The sequence below is a fragment of the Lynx canadensis genome, chromosome D3 (genome assembly GCF_007474595.2).
Source record: "Lynx canadensis isolate LIC74 chromosome D3, mLynCan4.pri.v2, whole genome shotgun sequence".
Taxonomy (NCBI): Eukaryota; Metazoa; Chordata; class Mammalia; order Carnivora; family Felidae; genus Lynx; species Lynx canadensis.
In genome coordinates this window covers 35,838,183-35,857,333 of record NC_044314.2, presented here as the reverse complement: position 1 = coordinate 35,857,333, position 19,151 = coordinate 35,838,183, and the positions used below count along the sequence as shown (strand labels likewise).

Genomic DNA, 19,151 nt, shown 5'->3' with positions numbered 1-19,151 from the left:
AACGTTCAGGGTTAATGAATGCTTGCAGAGAAACTTGAGAAACGAACTAAGGCCTTGGGGGACACTGTGAGGGGCAGATAGGGGTCTTACGCCAAAAGGAGTAGGAGTCTGGCTGCCCCCCTGGGCTCCAGGTCCTTGGGTGTGGCCTGAGGCTCTGCTCCCCCACGCTCCCCTTCCCTCTCCTCCCCTCTGCTATCACAAGCCCCATCTGCCAAGTGACCACTCATTGCAGCCAAAGGGCAGGCCCTCTCTGCACTGAGACACCACCCTGTAATTCGCACCCCCTCCTCTCTTTAGGGACCCACTCAGCTGCGCAGTCCTGGGCCTCACCCTTTCCTTCTCATTCCAGTGGATTTTCAAACTTGCTCAACACAATAACAACAGAATGGACTCTAAAGTAAAATTGACTCTAAAATAAATCTAATAGTTTACTTATTGAAATAATTAAGACAAGTGTAAAGAAGGTCTTATTTTTCAATAAAAAAGATTTTTTTTATTGGGGAAAAAAATGATGTGTGGACATAAGCCAGTACCGCTGTTCTGCTCTGTATCTCTCTCACTTTCGTGACCAACGTGACCGAGGTCCCAGCCTCCACTGGACCTGGGTGGCCCGTGGGCCAGTGGACGCCTAGTTGACGGGTCCTCCACCCAGGTCTATTTCATCAGGCACAGGGTTGAATGTGCAGGCCTGTGTGTGTGTGTGTGTGTCCTGTGGGGGCATTTGCAAAAGTTGAGGGATAGAGTGATTTGGATTTGGACCTGTTACAGTCCTAGTATGGAAAAGATTCTGGTGCCCAATGTATGGAATGAAGAATAAAACCCATACTAAACTTTAAACTAAGTATTTTGTTTTGAAATGGAGCAAACTTCACATTCATGTTGAAACTACAATATTTTCTGGATTTTCTGAGTCACCCGTCTCGTTTTGGGTGGCTGTTTTGCTGCTGCCCCAGGCCCAGGCCCAGGCCCAGTGAAGGGCCTGGCCCAGGGTCTCACACCGCCCACTGGAGCAGGGGGCTCCCCTGCGCAAGAGGAGCGGCCCACCCTCACCCTGTGAGGTGCCAGGAGAGGGCGAGGTACGGGTTTGCCCTGCAGCTGCTCCATGGGGAGCCTGGCAGTGACAGGAGCAGCCGCTTCCTCGTCAGGGGCCCGCGCCGGAGAGCAGGAAGTTCTCCCTCTCGCCGTCAGATGGCAGGCAGCCGCTGGTGGAGAGGGGAGCATTCCCGCACTCACAGTAGGTAGGGGAAGGGTCTAGAGGAGGGCCCTGGCTTCTGGGCTCTTTGCTGTTCTTCTAGAGCTCCTTAGATCCAGGTCTTGGGTCCGGAGGGGATGCGGCACCGTGGACAGAGGACGAGCTTGGGCTCCGGGACCTGTCCTCACCATGCTCCCGCTGTGGCTGCACCCAGCCTGGGCCGTGTTGGAAACAAGTCTGGACATCTGGGTGCCGACCTGGGTGGTCTGGGGGCCCCGCCTCTGCTAGGAAAGCTGGGCCGTTAGCACTGGGGAGGAGCACAGAGACCAGCCAAAGCCCTTGGCCGGAGGGCTGGGTGTCAGAAGTCTGAGTGTGTCTATAGCCAGGGAAGGGGAGGCAGGTCAGAGGAGGATAGATGTGGCTTGTTGGCTGAGGCTCCGAATTCCTTATAGGAAGGGGTGTATCCAGTCCTTAGAACCTGCATCTCCCATTCCAGCCAAGGAAGCCACTTCCTCACCCTCCTTTACAGTCAAAGCCATCTTTTCAAGGTCCATCTCCTATCGTCTATCACGAACTAACCATGGGCCTGGCCTCTAAGGCAGGCTCCCTTCCAGCTGCCTCCACAGGCTCTGGGAACAGAGAAGAGGAATGATCCAAAAGCTTATTGGGCTTTCCCTGCCAGTCCTGTTCCCTTTCTTCCTCTCTCAGGAGGCCCCAGCCACTGGGATTTTCTCCTTTCCTCTCCTCCCTTCCAGATGTTGCCCAGGGCTGCCAAGGAAGATCAAGGACATCCCGAGCTGGGGCTCTGGCAGGCAAGGGGGTGAGGGGTCAGGGGCATACTTGAAGGGACTCCCAAGGCCAAGGATGCAATGGCTTCCCCCTTCCTTCCCACTCATTGTGACTGGAGGTGAGCTTTAGGGAGCAATGGCTTTCCAAAGTCCAGAACACTGTTGACCCCACCAGACTCTGAGTCCCTGGCTCTGCTGGTCCCAAGAACCCAATCTTGGTGACTGATTTGTTTGGATGCCTTTTTTCCTGGGAACTCGAAGTTGCATAGTGCACACTGGCAACTCCCGGGGCCGGTATCCCACCACATAACTGGGGATATTGCTTCAGGCTCCTGACACCCCTTGGAGATAGATCTCTTCACACAGCGGGTGCAAGGATGCTCTCTGTGCCTCATCCGGTGAGACAAAGCCAAGCCAAGTATTGATTTGACAGAAAGATATGGATATGTTGGGTGGATAATGGTTAGGCGATCCTATTTCTTTCTTTTCCTGTTCAGAGAACACCTCTCCTCCGCCTCACCCCGCTGGAAAGCAGAGGCCGGATGAGGGAGAGTGTTCTCATCGGTCACCCAGGGACACCTCCATTCCCCCTGGGCTCCTTCCAGGAGTTCAAGACCATGGAGCCTCTGGGAACAAGGTCCCCCTCTCCCACCATGGCAAGCACTACCAACATCTTCACCTCTCCGTATATTCTTAGAACCAGTCAATATGATTAATTTTACATGGGTATAATTTCCTGCTGCTGCCACAGAGCCCTCCCAGCCTCACCCATCAGCAGCGACATGATACAGTTTCTGGTTATATTGGTCAACCAAGATATTGATATTATTAATAATGGATATCTATATGCTGACCTTTGTCCACACAACTGAATCACTCTGGGCTGGCTGTCACATTTCTTTAAGAGCTATTGATAAGCCCATTACTGGAAGGGCATGTACAATCTTAGGTGTGTGCTTTTCACTCACCTTCAAGCATCTCCTGTGAGAATCTACCCTTGTTAGATGAGCCGGTGTGGGTACGGCAGCGTGTGCAAGAAAAAGTCTGCATGCACGTGCCTGTGCGATGAGTATATATATATGTGTGCATGCACATGTGTATGTGAATATGCACATAAGTGTGTGTATGAATGTGTGTGTGAGTCTGTCTTGAACACTGGCCCTTTTAGAGCTGATCAAATAGTCAATTAGAGCATTATAGGGAGGTAGCAGAATCAGAGAGTTCCTACAAATACACTGTGATGTAGTGTTTGATCTTTGGATGCCTCTTGTCTCCTAGGACTTGCGCAGGAGGCTTGGCTTTATAAGGATATTATTAGGTTGATGCCTCGTTCTCTCAATGTACCTGCCAGGCAAGAGGCAACACTCGCTACAAGCAGTCTGGCCAGAACCAGCACGGGGAGGTGTGCTGAAGGCTTTGCTGCAGGCTTGACTTTAGGGGCATGCTGCTTCCAGCCTCAGTCTCTTTATCTGAGCAGTGGCAGCAATGGGTCAGGATCCACTTTCTTAAGGCAGAGAGAAGAGTCTGACTCAGTTCGGCCTCTCAACCTTCTGTGTTGAAACTCCTGATCAGAGGAGTGCTTGACACACCTTGTTATTTATTACGCATTGGGAGTGTGGCCCCTTGTCCATCAGAAGGGTTCTGTGGTAGAACGCATGGTTTGTGTGCTCATGTGTGTCACGACAGGCACACAGATCTCATTGCTAAGTCTGTCTATGATTGCTGTTACTTCTACCTTCATGGACAGTGGTGTCAGGGACAGTGCCTCTATCAGATCAGTCTACAGTAATCTGTTCCTGTTTGGACTCCGACACGCTCACTTGTCAGGGGAGCCCCTCACATGCCCCTGAAAAGGGAAGCTGGCTAGCTAGAGAGATCTTTTGGATCCTCAGACATAGTGTATGAATAAACCAGACATGGATTAATTAGGTGTGACTGCATCATTAAATTAGAATAATGAACAAACAGCCACGTATGGCATTCAAATTTGCCTAGAACGACTCCAAGGGTTGCTTTCAAGTAAGTCACCTGTCAGTTTGTAGGTTTTGGGGACTCTGGAGAGTGAGGTTCCCATCCTATCTTGAGAAGTGAATTCTTTAGGCACCACCTACTCCAGGCAAGGACAATCCTTCAACGGGCACCCAGACTCCACAACCAAATCCAAACAATGGCTTGGTTCGATACAGCATCATCTATGCACGCTTCAGCTGCGAGCATTTCTCAGAGTGAAATACGACAGTAGCACAGGTGCTCAAGAGACAGGAGGGAGAAGTTAAGAGGTGTGAGCAGCGGATGTGAAATGCATCGATCCTGTAATATTTATGTGGATGTGCACATCGTCGCTTGTGCATGTGCACGCGCACACGCTCACACACACACACACACACACACACACACACACACCTTTTGCATTTCCATGAATTCCTTTTTCTTCTGTTGACACTCCCCATTTCAGCCAGATAAATGTGAAGGTGAACCTAGTCTCAGTTGTGTAATTTTAGAAACAGCTGCAGAATGGCAGCCCCCTGCCCTCTGCAGACAACACCCCTCAAAATCCCTGTCCTAGGACACAGAGGCTGTGCAGCAAGAACCATTTATTTTAACAAAGAGGAAGAAGGCAACAGCTAAGAGGGAAGAAAATGGGAAGGAAACTCACTAGCCTCACTGGAGAGCCCTGGGATAGCCTAATTCACAGGGGGCTTTGTTAGTAAGATCTGTTAAGTATCTAGAAACCTTTGATCTGGAGCTGCTTTTAACAAAGGTGATAATTAATTAAAGCAGAGTGTTTGCAATAAAGTAACATTGCGGTCAGTTTATGCGCTGTCCAGAGCCGGCCTTCGGAAGTCTCTGTCAATTAAACTCTTGTTGGAGGCCAGCTCATTATCAATTTTTTTCCCTGAGCTTTGATCAATATTTTTGGCTGTTCTGTCCTCACAGAGCCAGAACTACGTCTGTCTCCATGAGGGCACCCATTTATTTACATCTTGCAGATGGCCACGTAGGATTTGTTCCTGAGCTGAGCTGCTGGGGATCGCTCAGTTTGAGAGCTTCGGTCAGCTAATGCTGGAGGGGAGATACAAGGGAGGATAAGAGAAACCAAATATGGAGCAAGTAAAAGGGGAGAAGGCCTGTGAGCATATGGTCTAGAAAACACCCCCTTCTACTTCCAAAGGGACTTGGAAAGGAGGACAGTTACCCTGGGGCTGCCCACCTGGCTTCCTAGTTGGTTCCTGAAAGGCTGAGTCTCAGGCTTTATACCCATCCAGGGGCTACTGGGAACAGGATGAGTAGGGACAAGGAAGCCCCTAGGGCAGGCACAACAACTCTAGAAATTCCTCTGTCATCATTTCTACCCTTATCATTGTCTTTTTGTCCTGGCATTTCGAACCGCACTCTATGTCGCCAGGTGGAACTTGGATTTTTCTCTTTAGGCCCCACCTTGCAGTTTGTGAGGATGTCTTAATGGCAAGGAGAAGAAGGAAAAGAGGGAGATGAAGACTGATAGCCAGAGGGTTACAACTAAGTTGGGGGGCTCTGTTCCCCTCCCCTAGGCTATTTAGGTAGGATTAGACGAGGATTAGACACTTTTTGTGATTCTTGGAGAGTCTGTGTATTTAAGAAGGCAAAGGTAGAGGTGATGAACTTGCTTCTCTAGTTGTGGAGACACCAAAAGGAAGGCGTCCTGGTCCCTGCCACACCCTCCTTGCATGGAGGGAAAATGCAGCACTCTGCTTGGAGGGGCTAGCTTGACTGCCTTGATCAAGTCCTCTGTGTGTGTGTGTGTGTGTGTGTGTGTGTAAACACTACAAGAGAAAAAAAAAGCAGTTGCCAGGGGGCAGCAGGTGGCATAGGAAATACAGTGAGTGGAGGGAATTATCTCTGCAGAGAGCTGGGTTCTGTGGCTGGCTACTCAGATCACAGATAGAAGGTCATTTCTACAACGAGTCCATAGGTGAGCAGAAGCAGGCAAGCATCAGAAGGATGATGAGTCAGGGGGAGATGGAACCTTCTTTTAAACCTGGACTTTTGGGTGGGGATGTGAGGCAGATAAACAAGAGCACACCACCACACTGGCACTTAGATCATGGATAAAATCCAAGCGAGGAGTTCCGAGGTGCAGCACGTATGTAAGCACAAGGACGGACGGTATTGTTCTCCCCACCTTCTCTCCTTTTCTCCATCAACCATCTCCCTGATCACGCATACTGCCTTGCAAGATGAACCTACCCCTAACATCATTCCATTTGCATTTATCATCTCTTCCCTGGACGCACACACGCACACATACATACACACATGTAAACAGAAGTTCACACACACATGCTCACACCAACACCCACACGGGCTGTGGCATCTTCCCTCCCCCAACCCTCGGGGACCCACAGATGCACACAGATTTTCACACTCTCTAGCACTTCCCTCTGCGTGTCACATGGGATTTCCCTTCCAAGTTCAGAAACATTGCGCTTCAGCCACTGTCAACCAGCACTCCCAGCTTCCGGCTGGCATCTGGGCCCTATGGCTTTCAGTTTCCCTTTTGCTCTAATAATGATTTTGGGCCTCATTTTCTATGACTTCTCCCTCTCTTCTATAGCCTGCCCTCTGCAAGTCCCCTTCGAAGAGATCCTTCCTGGGTCAGTTTGGAAACAGACTACCTTGTGATGACGTGAAAGGTGTGAGCTGTGCCACATTTCCCCCAAAAGCATCCGAGGCAAGTGAGACCAGCTGTTTTCTCAGTTAAGAACATGGTGTCTTAAGTATCTTCTCAGGCATCACTTAGAAGCCCCTCTCCCATCCTGGTATGTAAATAATAATAATGAGGATTATCATGCTAATAATAGTGAGAAGGATGGCCATAGTCAAGTCCCCGGAGTGTGGCATGATCACTGGGCATCAGGAGTGCCTCTGGAAACTAGCTCTTCGAAAACACACTCACAACTTTACAATATGCCTACGTTATGGGGGCACACATCTATGGCATACCTTTTTGTAATTGTGTTCCTCTGGGTTGTTTTCAAGCTGTGACTTTACTCAAGAAAAGCCTTTCTTTTTGTTTTCTTTTGTTTTGTGTTTGAGAAGCCACAAACATCCAGCCAACTGGAGCAGGTGGAGAGAGTGGAAGTAAGCCAAGGGGGTTCTTTCAACCCAATCTAGAATTCCCATTAAAGCCGAGGGGGGAAAAGAGTGTTAACATCTCCCTGTTGAATTGAAGTGGAATCTAGGCCAGCCCTGGCTCCCATATGTGTGGGATGCGCTTAGTCATGCTTGTACATGGATACATATACGTGCACATGTGCATATTATCTGTGCGTTGATTCTGAAGAAGTCTCTTCAAAAGATAAATAAAATTATGTAAAGCAGCAAATAACCACCAGTCTCTTCAATAAATCAAATATTTCCCAATAATGTTTTTCTTTGCTCCTAAATAGAATACTTAACAAACATCTGGGATTTGAGATTTTTTTATGGGGGCTGTTACTTTGGTTTACTTTAGTTTTGCAATGATTACTATTGCTTATTTTCTTTAGTGAATTTTTTTAATGTCTTTCTTATCTCATTTTCCATACCTCTTTCTCACAAGGCAAATCTTTCTTTTAAAAACTATAGGTGTGTGCCCAGTCATTCTACGAGTGTCTTTCCCGGGACAGACTGAATTTTTATTTTTCAAAGTAAATTTTTTTTAAAAGTTCATCTGAATTGAGCTGATGCCCATGCTGATACTTCAGCTTCACTGTCTCTTAGACTCATTTGAAAACAGAAATCAGATAGAGCCTCACTGGCTTTAATTCACCTACCTAAGGAAAAAAACAAGGAGCCCTCCCGGCTAAAGTCAAGCGGTGGAAACTTGATGTTCTGAAAATGGCTACATCTTAAATGAAAATATAAGGCACAGTTTTATGAAGATGGTCAAGAATCACCAAAACAATCATGACACTTGCTATTTCCCTTTCTCCCAGCTGCACCCCAAATCAAGGGGCTTCAGGTACTTCCTTGTCAGGTACCGCTGAAATGAGAGGTTGTGTATCGGGTGATGAGTATATTTTTAAATGAAATACTCTCCAGAGCTCAGTCCACAGAAGGATCTATTACTCTGTCCCCACCCTCCCTCTGGATGTAGTGTGAAAGTATGAGGGGCTGAAGTCCCTGCAGCTGTGGATCCTGGGTTGGGAGCACCCTGGGGCTGCCAGTAGACTAGGTTTTCCTCCACGCAGTAGGGGGAAATCTCAATGCAGAGTGGTTACCCAGGCACAGATTTGTTCTGACTGGTTAACAAGAGGGACTGTGATATGGACTTGGCTGTTTAGATTAAAATGCATCGCAGGCTCTGGGAACAAGCACACATCAGTAGTAAAGGCTGTTTAAACCTTTGGGGACAGCCTTATGTTTAGATTACATTAATTCATAAATATTATACTAAATACCACTTAAATTGGACTTAAATGACTTCAAAGATAATGCATTATAATATGGCTATCCAGAGAGCACTAGTCTTTATGTCTCCCAGTAACTCAGTCTTTGCTGCCTTCTATCCTGCTAGACAAGACCAAAGTTATGAATGGATTGCTGGCTTGTTCATGTGTGATCCACCGACTGCGTATGTGTGTGTGTTAGCAGGCATGGGAATGCGTGTGTATGTATTTTCAGTCACTGCTGTTTGTTCTCCAGGAAATAAAAAGAAGAAAAGAGAAATAAATGTAAAGTGAGATAAGGAAAGAATTAGACTAGTGGGTGACCTCTTCCCTTCCCCAAGGGAGAAAAATTCTATAGGAAGGGACCAAATTGGTCCTCAGCTCACTTGTGCTGCTATCCGGGGAGTTTGCGTGTCTCCTCTTTAATCAATAGTACAATGTCTTTCTCTTTGGAGCCTGGAAAAAACAATCTTTCTCAAAGTGCTTCTAATGGGGGCAGAAAAGAAGACACTGAGTTAGCCGGGAGAGTTTGCATTGAACTAGGTTTTCTTCTTTGGGTGTTATTTCTTTGAATTGTAATTCTGGGCTTTTTTTCTTCCTTTCTCTCTCTGCCTAGCACCCAGATCTTCCCCACCCCTGCCCAAGTGTTTTCTAGTCTCCAGGGGGTGGATTTACCTTTACAGTAATTACCCCAGTCCACAACTGCTATTTGCTGCCTCCCCAGCCCAACAGCCTTTCTCTGATACGGCTGGGTTTGCTCCACAACACCCACCCACTCCCTCCTCCACAGACTCCCAATTTGACTGGAGTAATTGCCTTTTAAGGTTCACTCTACGCATGGCAGGTATTCCATTAACCCTTAGAACTCCTTCCTTCTTTAGTTACCTGAAATGGCAGGTGGCAAACAAATGGATACCCACCTAAAATCTCATGCATTTAATTTAATTTTTACTTATTTTTCTCTTCTTTCTTTCTTTTTCTCTCCTTTTTTCTTTCTTTATTTTTCTTTGCCAATAACATGCATATGCCATCCACACTGGAGGCCAGTATCCTGTCATGTCTCTCAATTTTATACCAATATGATTCATTAGAAGTTAGAAATTCAAGAAGGGGAAAGAAAGAGCCACAAATATGCCCCGAAACCAGGCTTAACAAAGGCATGTTTCTATCCTTAGCCTCATGTTGTCAATTTAGAGTTGGGGAAAATCTAGAAGCCAAATGCAACCCTCATTCTTCAAGCCTCATCATGCTTTTTGACTTAACAGTAATTAATCACCAATGGCAAGCGAGTAATTTTTTAAGGTGGCCGGAGGCTTATTTTATCAGGATTAGCTAATAAATCAGGCTATATCTCTGAAGGAGGAGTTCAAACTCTTCTAGGACTGAATAAACCAGACCTCAGAGAATGCTTCATTTATTCAGCTCTCCTGGAGCTTCCAGGCACTGTTAGAGACATTGTGGCCCAACCCTGCCTATAAAAATCCAAGGGACAGAGAGGCAGGAAGTTTCATAGGGAAAAATATATATGCTTAGGCTATGAAGGGTGGGCTGCGACAATGAGACACCAAGCATGCCGGAGCCAACGGGCCTGCCTGCCACTGACTGAGCCAGTTTAGGGGAAGAATTATTTAGAAAACGAAGTTTTGCTTGTCCTAGAAATCCTGGCCAGATATGTGTATATAGTATATATATGATACATATGATAAAGCTATAATATAACCTTCTCTGGCTTCCTGATGCAAATGATGATAATTCTACTTCTTTGCTATAGTACAAGGGAGTCCAAATAACATCAAGAACATAGTGATGATACCAGCAAGGGATCGTGAGAAGAAACCAAGGAATATTGTTAAAGTTTATCTTCCTTCGAAATAAAGAAGTAAATAAAGTGCTCCAAACCCGGATCTCTTAAGAAGCTCAGCTCTTCACAACTGTCTTTTGCCTCTGGTGGGTTCTAAATTTTTTTTAACTTTAAAAATTTAAATAATCACAAGAACTGATCATTAAGATGGGCAAAGGATTTCCCTATTTATGCTTTTTAAATTTTCATTATTACTATTTTTAAATCTGGGGACATATTAGAATGACAAAGATTTGATACAAACCTTGATTAGCTTCTAGGGAGCTTGATTGGAAAGGGAAAAACTATAAAGATACGGTTGACTTGAGGTGGGGGGAAGGAAAGAAATATTATTTCAAAGACTGCCTCCCCATTTCACCTTTCCAGTCTCTCTTCTGATCAGACAGACATTTTCTCCATATTGGATAAAGGTTGGTTTGTCTCTCCATTACAGCCCCCACCCTCACCCCACCCCAGCAAACCCAGTATATTTCCATTCTGCTGTGTTTTTGTGCTACTCAACATGCCATTAACTTTAAGATTTACTCCTCAGCAGGCAAGCTGGAAGATGCTAAAGCCAATAAAAACTGCTCTCTGGGACTCCAACTATGAAGAGTTTGGAGCTCTGCTTAGTATTCGGATGAAGGGAGGGCTGGAGGAGGGAGGGAGGTTGTGATAGTGAAAACCACTGCTGCTTAGAGAGCCAGACAGCTCTGCGCTCTGCACCTAATGTGCCGGAGGATCAGCTCTGTTCATAGCCCATTTGTGGCCAAGGATGAGGCTGCTCTCTGTGTGTGGGTGGGTGTGCGTGTGCGTGTGTGTGTTTTCATCTTTAAAACCACCAGCTCTAACACAGCATCTTCAGTGGCTCTCCACACTACTGTTTATTAAAAACGGAACGTCCATACACATCCCTTACAACTTCCTTAGCTCGGTGCTCCTTCCCTGCCTGACGATCAATCTCTCTCAGAAAGCATTTAACTTGCCCACACAGCTCCAGCCCGGATTAATCCCCCTGCACATCCTATACATTACTGTTAGGGAGCGGAGCACTGGGCTAATTTCGTCACCCACCAGCCACCCACACACGTTCTACAACTGAACACGTTTGGGGATCTGCCTTAAAGATAATAAAACAAGGAGAAAACAGGCAGGCTGCAGACAATTCTCATGACCACTTTCCTAAAAAGTTGCTGGGTTTTAATTCTTTGATTATTCTGTCTCCCCCTCCCCCAAGCACTCACTAGCAATGATTGCTTCAAGGGAGAGAAATAATGTACTATAAGCTCTCTGCATGGTGAGTTTGGGATAATTTAGGCTACACCCTTCAAAATGCATATCTTGCACACACAGATTTTTCCCCCAAAGCTCCGCTTTCCTGAGAAGGGGATCATTCAGGCTTCCCTGACCCCCCACTCCACCCAGGGGATGGCTGGTTCCTTGCTAATTCTTGCCTTAGGTTTTGTCCCTCCTTCCTTCAAACATCAAACACCCCCTCCCCCACCACTCACACCACAACCGGATTATTGAGGCACATAGCTCGACAGGGAGAGTTTACTGTTAAATTGATAGCGAAATAAAAATATCTCTCTGAATTTGTCACCTCTCTTCTTTTTAGACGGCTGCGCTCCTGCTACTCTGGCCCGGAGCGGAGAAGGAGGAGACCATCTCTTAATATTTTCAGCACCACGGCGATGGACAGCACCCTCGGTCCCTGGCCCGCTGAGCGCCCGCCAGTCTGCTCAGCGTCCCGGGCTCGGCCGGTGCAGCTGTCCCCGTCCCAGTCTTTCAAGTCGCTGCACCCAAAAATCCAAGCCCCGCTTCCCCTCGATCCTCTCTTTCTCTCCATATTCTGCTTCCGCTGCTCTCCCCACCGCACCGCTTCTATCAGCTCCTCGCCCAAAATCCAGCCTTGCCCCAGCGAACAGCTCCCCACGCACCCCAGTCCTGGTCTCCGCTGCCCGAGCGCCTCCCTCCTCGGCGTCCGCCCGAGGCTCCCTCTCGCGCCGTCTCCCGCTCTTCCGTCGCCGGCCGGCCGGCCGGCCCGCCCGCTCCTTCTCCCCGGCAAAGTTGGGAGGGAAAGGTGCACTCACCTTTGTGCATGCCTGTGAACCTGTCCTTCAGAACCGTAAGCTCGTAGATCTTGCCGAACTCCTCGAAGAGGGGCTTGAGGTCCTTCTCATCCAGGTTGCGGGGGATCTGCCCAATGAACAGCTTGATGGCATCGTGGTCCTTCATGGGAATGGTCGACGGGTTCCCCGGGCTGTGGCTTAATCCGTTCATGTGCCCGGCGCTGCCCGGGCTGCTGCCGAGCCCGTTGGTACTGAGGCTCGCGTTGTCAGCCTGTCCGTTTGCTAACGTGGCCATCTTTATATACATAGAGAAAATCTTCTTTCCTTTTATTCTTTCTCGCTCGCACTCTCTCTCGCTCTTCTCCCTCGCAAGCTCGCTCGCGCTCACACACGCACACGCATACACACACTCGGGTTCTCTCCCCCTCGGTTTCTCTACACCTCGCTCTCCTCTCGCTCTCTGCTCTCTCTCTTTCTCCTCTCTTCTCTCGCTCGCTCGCGCTCGCGCTCTCTCTCTCCTCTCCCCGCTCTCTCTCTCCCTCCCTCTCTCCTCTCTCTCCCTCTCTCTCTTTCTCTCTCTCTCTTTTGCGGTCTGATCTTTTTCTTTTCTTTTTTTCTGGCTTTCTTTTTCTTTTCTTTTTTTTTCTTTTTCTCTTTTTTTTCTTTTTCTTTCTTTTTTTTTTTTTTTTTTTTTTTTTTACATTGAACAGACAGGATCTCTGTCCTTTCCGTTTAAACAGGCTGGACCGGTTCAAGTTCCGAGTCAGACCAGGGGTGGGGGCGGCGAGTGAGCGCGCGCGGAGGAGGGGGGGCGCGGGGCCCGGAGAGGGCGAGACGCGGGGGGGCTCCCGCGCGGCGGCGGGCGGCGGCCGGGAGCAGGACGGCGTGGGGCGGCGCCGGCCCCGCCGCGCCTCCCCCGTCGGCGGCCCCGGCGAGCGGCGGTGGTACAGTCCGAGACAGCCCCCGGCTATAAATAGCGCCAGGCGCATGGCTCTTCGGGAGGCGCTGAGATTCCGGGCCCGGCGGCCGCGGGGAGCGGGTGCCCGTTAGGAACGGGGCTGCTGGCCTCCTCTTTGCCTTTTGGGGGTTCTTTTTGTAATAGCAGCAGGTGCAACTTTTTGTATTTTTAAAACATTGATTTTCATTTTCGTGTGGGTATGTAGGGGGGCGTTATCCACCGAGCTGCGCTCTATTAGGGCGCCAGGCGGGCGAAGCAAAGGCAGGGATGGCGGGCGGGGCGGCGGCGAAGGCGGCGGCGGAGGTGGAATGGGCGCTTTTTTCTCCCATCTGGTTCCCTTTATTTATTTATTTATTTATTTATTTATTTATTTATTTAGACTAGAAAGAGCGAGTCGGCTTGGAGGGAGTCCGCCCAGCGATCCGAGTGCGCATTGATCAGTGTCGAGAGAAAAAAAGCTACATAAATATATATTATGTGGATAAATCTGTAGACAAGAGCTCTCTCGCGCGCGCTCTCTTTCTCTCCGTGTCTCCCTGCTTTTTTCCTCCTCGAATCCCCAACCTGCCAGAGCAGCCCCAAATCTTCGCCCTCCCGCACGGCATCTGCCGCCACCCGAGCCACCTGGGAGGTCGGAACTGGGGGAGCAGTTGGGCCTCGCTGGGGGGGGGGGGGGGGGGGCGTAGAGATCCGGGGCCCGATCCTCGTCCCAGCCCGCCTGCGAAGGCTGGAGGTGGGTGCTTCGGTCCCGGACGGCCTCCCCCGCCCGGAAGCGCGGCGGCTGGTCCGGCAAGCGGCTGGCGGGAGGAAGGTAGGAGCCGGGCGTCTCGGCCGGCTCGCCCGCCGTGGAAGGAGGCAGGGATCTGGGTGCCGTGCCGGGTCGCTGAGCCAGCGCGAGGGACCGGCTTGATTTGGCCCTCGTCTGCGTTACCGGTTCAAATTGAAATTTTTTCCTTAATTCACCATCAAAGAAATAAAGCCCCCGAATCGCTATCCGGACTGCGGCCGGACCCAGACTCGCGCGGCGTGCGCTGCCCCCGCGGGCTTCGTTGGCGGCGCCTCCCTCTCCAGAAGTGCGAGGCTCGGAGTCGCGTCTGCGGGCTGGAGCCAAGGGTCCGGCCGCCCAGCCCGACTTTGCCAGGTTCCCCACCAGGCCCGCGGGGGCCAGAGCCTCGGCCGCGCAGGAGAGGGAGTGGCCGGCGCGGGAGCCGGGTCCAAGCAGCCCCGCCTCTGGGGGCGAATGCTGGTGGTGAACTTGGGTTGGGAGAGCAGATCTTCATTTTAATGATATTTACCTGCCCCTCATCCTCTCCCACATTTGCTTTTCCAGGGCAGCCTCTTCTCCATGGCTTCAGAAGCCGGGCAAATTAAAATAAGGCGCCCGCTCCCCTGCGAGTTGCAGGGGCAAAGCTGCCGGCCTGACTCTGGCTGGACCCCCACCGGCCCCCTTCGGGTGTCCTGGGTTTCTCTTTTCTTACCCACGGATTACATGATGTTATTAGACAATATGTTTACAATTTTATTTAAAGAAATGAGACCCCAGCTGCCTGAATACCGAAACCAAGCCCGTTTGGTACAACCACAACGCGGAGCTCTCCAGCGCCAGGAGGAGGCCTGAGGAGGCCCCGAGGTTCGCAGCCCCAGGCCCCAAGCCCACCTGGGACACCTCTCCCTGAGGATCCAGGGCGAGTGACCAAACAGCAAGTACAATTCTGAGAGCTGTGGAACTTCATCCTTTCATTTTAAGATTCTTCTGTCTTTTCTTGATGGAATCGTGTGTAAGTATAGTTGATTCATAACTCGGTTCTGGGCTTACATTATCCAGTGTTATATGACGGCCTAAGAATCGCCAGAGTTGATGGAATCGAACAGAAACTCACACATAGGGCCTCTCTGCGAGGTGGCTGTGTGCGTGGTGTGACTATGAAGTGCTGTCATAAGGTGGCATGTCCCCAGTAGGCACACAGAGGGTTTGAGCTGGTGGCTTGGAGGTGTGTGCCTGTGTCTTATCAGGACTGTGTGTAAGTGCTTGTGTGGGTGCAGTGTGGCTGTGCACATAGACCGTTTGTATCCACACTCTGGCTGTGTGTGTGCGTGCGCGCACCAGTCTGAGACTCCCCTCCTCCCCTTCCCCTCAGGACACATCAGCAGAGGCCAGTATCTTTGTCCGAAATATCTCCTCTAACATCATTTTGTGGTGCTTACCTCCCAGGATATCACAATGGAGTGGGATGTATTTTATGCCATAACAGGGGAGTTTAGGAGAGTAATTCCTGCTTGAGGTCTCTCTCTCTCTCTCTCTCTCTCTCTCTCTCTCCCTCTCCCTGCCCGCCACCTCCTTAAAGCAAAGCTAGGTCTGGGGGAAGAGAAGGAAGTGAGCTGGGGTGGGGGTGGGGGCTGGGAAAGAAGGCGCCAGCACAGGGGAGGGCAGCTGTGGTTTATCTTCCACTTCTTCCTGCCCCCACCCCAGCCCTGCCCAGGTCCAAGTAAATTATTCACAGGTGTTTCATTATTCATCTTATTATTAATAATAATAGCCAATACATAAATAAAAGCAGTCCCTGGGCAGGAGTGAGTGGGAGAGTGGAGTTGTTAATGGAAGGGGGCATCTGGTTATTTCAGATACCTGCAAAAATACTGCCATAAGGTATAGCATCACCTCCCTCCAGGACTGCATCTGTGCCCCCTGCACCACAGCCCCCTCTCCCTGTCTCTCTCCACATGTGGACCCAAAGCTGTGGAGAGCTCCTTCTTCCCTAGGGAAGGTACCTCACGCTCCCCTGTCTCCCCACCTGAGGATGGCTTATTTTGGATTTGGACTGTCTCCCCTTAGGGGGTAACACATTCCTCACCTCTCAGCTCTCTGGCACCTATGTGGTAAAATGCCCTACCTCTCCCCACACTGCTGGGACAGAAGCCACCAGGACACCAGGCCCCATATAACTGAGCTACCTTGTATTAACAGCGGCAGAAACAGCTTCTGCCAAGGCATAGATCTCTTAAAGGCACAGAGCTGGATCTCTTAGGCTCCCACTGTTTTGCCACCGCAGAGTACTGGGGATAAAACAACATGGACAGGTGTCTCAAACTAATGTAATGAAGGAGCAGGACCCCAAAGAAAATAGTAAGGAATGTGGCTAGGTTGGCTCTCTGGTATCCTTGCCCTTGATATTCTAGAAAGACTTGAGCTAATTTTTTTTTTTTTAACCTTAGAACATCAAAGAGAAATGTAACTAGGGAAAGATGGGGGCAAAGTATTACTCACTGTGACATTTAAACAGATTTAAAACTTTTTCTTCAAGTGCCACTTCATGGCCACAATTATTCCATCCACTGAGAGAGAGAGAGAAGGCAGGCAAATGGAAAAGGGAGTTGGGAACAATTGCTTCTCATTTTCTCTCTGTGTTTGGGGTTTACATTTTGTTGCTGATTCATCTTTAGGGATGTCAGGAAGCCCTGTGTGGTGGGGATCTTGGCTCAGATGGTGTAGTTTTGCAGGCCTTACCATTGCCTCCTGCTCCTCACTTCCTTCTTTGTGTTCAGCTTCCCTTCAGTGGAGCCACCATCACTCTCCTCTCTCTGGCACCCACTGAACCACATTCTGCAGCCCTGGCCGTGGCCACACGCCCTGAGACCTGCTTTGGCTCTCCTGCCTATGAGTCTTCTCTCTCCATCTAGATTGGGAAATGGTGGAAGGCGGGAGCCCAGTAATCTGGCCCCTCTTCACCCTCTGCAACCTCTCTTGACAGGCATGAGCACACAGTAGGTGCTCAGAATGGAATTTCTAGATACCTATGGCTAATCTGACTTGGAGGAGGGGGTGATGCTGTATTCATTCGTCTAGGTCCTAAGGATGGGGAGCTGCAGGGGCCTAGGCAGACTCTCTTCCAGAAGAAGTTCAAAGCCAGGGATGAGAACAATCCATCTAGAATCCACACAGCAGTTTAGCCTCCCTGGGCTGCAGGGCTTGGCTTGGAGACATCACCACACGGTCATTCTTGCATTCACGGAATGCTTCCAGTCTCCCCCTGGAAGCAGCAGAGAAAGGACAGGACTGGGAAGAACCCACTGTCTAGTTAGAGACACCAAAGTTGTACCAAGTGAAAAGACCCAGAACACCAAATGGCAACAGATGGTTAAATGTCTTCCAGGCCTGAGGAGTTCCACATGCAAGAAAATAGAAAACAATCCAAATTGTGTGGGAGAATCTGTGATGGGAGGGTGGGGGGTGGGCAGCAGCCTTGTTGGGGGAGAGCGGGGCTTGTGAAGGCAAGAGGCAGAAGGTGGTAGATGGCCAGAGAGCTGGGTGATGGCCTGGCCTAAGGCCCAGGAGGGCAAGAAGCAGCTGGTTCTCCAAGGCTATGTTGAGAACAAGCTAAAAAGAGAGCTGTGGTCTGCTCAAGTCTCTCCAGAGACCAGACCACTAAGTGTCTCTGTGGAGTGACTGCTCAGCCCAGACCTGCAGAGGTCAGTGGGGGGAGGCTGGAGACCAGGAGAGTCACTTGCCCTCTGCAGAGAGCTCATGGATTTAGGCAAAGAGGTTGACTCAGACAAGAGCCACCACACTAGGGCGTGAGGCCACCAAGGCGTAGAGTGAAAGGTGCTGGTGATGTGTGCCCTGGGAACCTGGAGAAGCTGCAGCTTCTGTAGGCATTGGCACCCCCAGAAGGCTCTCTGGTGGAGAGAACTCTGGCCCTATAGGAAGGTGGAGGTGGAGGTGGAGGTGGAGGTCAGCTTAGGAAGAGAGGAGAGAGGTTGAGGCAGTGGACGGAATTGCCAGGTCTGGTGAGTGTAGTGGGTTCTCACATGATAGAAGGTAGATGCTTCTAGAGGGGGCTCATATGTGGAAGTAGGTGGGGTGGGCAAGATGCGGCTTTGAAGGCAGCCTCAGAAGTCTGTTTCTGGTCTTCTCCACAAGCTTAGGACTTCTCTGTGAATAATTTGGGAAGGTTCAGTGATACAAGAAGCACTAATTGAGGTGGAAAGGAAGAGGAAAAGGGTCCCTACCTTCTCTCAGTTAACTTTAGCAGCCTCCGGCCAGTGAGAGAAGACAATCGAAGGATCCCCTTGTCCTGTCCTGAGCCAACAGTACACCTGGCCAGGTGAGCAAATGCATGGAGGGAGGAAGAGAACTGAGTTAGGATGCTATGTGTTTTAGGAAACCCAGGAGCTCCCCAGAAGGGACTGGGCTGCCTCTTATAGCTCAGACAAGTGCCAGGGCTGGCAAGAGAGGGGCCTTTGGGCTTCCTTCCTTGCTGGTTGAGCCCCAGGGACATATGGCTGTGGTCTTGTGGGGACTCCTGGGCTCTGGGCAATGGTGGGGGGTTGCTTTGGGGAGTCTCTAGGCCTTTGGGTGGTCAGCACGGATATTCCTTGTTCCTGGCATGGGAACATGCTCCTGTTCTCTGCTTCTTTGCCAACTGGGGCTTTTCCTCACTTTTGCAGAGGACAGGTAGGAAATGGAAAGGCAGCCCAAGAAGTGGGATAAAGGGATCTGGAGTCCTGCAGCCCAGGAACCCTGCATGGGCAGGGGCCGGGAAGTGCAGGAGGAACCTGAGTTATGGCTTTCCTGGCCTCAGCTTTCTCCTCCAGAAAATGGAGACCGCTGTCCTTTCTTCCACCCTCCTTTCCTTCCCCACATCACATCCAAGAAGGTGAGACAGTGCCATGTCTGTGAGGCTGACTCACAGTTCTCATGTAAAAAAATAAGAGGAGAGCAGGGACTGAGGGTCAAAATGGGCCACAGAAAGGTGTAGATGAAATTAACTTGTTTCATGGAAGGGTTAGGAATTTACTCCTTATCTTCCCCAAATAATTCACATGTTTTCAAAGGGAGCCCTGGCCAGGCAGCACTGAGTCGGACAGAAGCAGGTGCCTTTACCGCGGCACTT

General features: G+C 49.9%; 1 protein-coding gene across 1 annotated transcript in view; it reads right to left on the bottom strand.

Moving 5' to 3' along the window:
* Nucleotides 1-12,677, bottom strand: part of CELF4 (CUGBP Elav-like family member 4) — a 295,349-nt gene extending 282,672 nt beyond the window's left edge. The window contains 1 exon segment of the mRNA XM_030336966.1: nucleotides 12,324-12,677. Within this exon segment, the coding sequence (XP_030192826.1) occupies nucleotides 12,324-12,609 (286 nt within the window). The 5' untranslated portion in view covers nucleotides 12,610-12,677.
* Nucleotides 12,678-19,151: the final 6,474 nt, after the last annotated feature.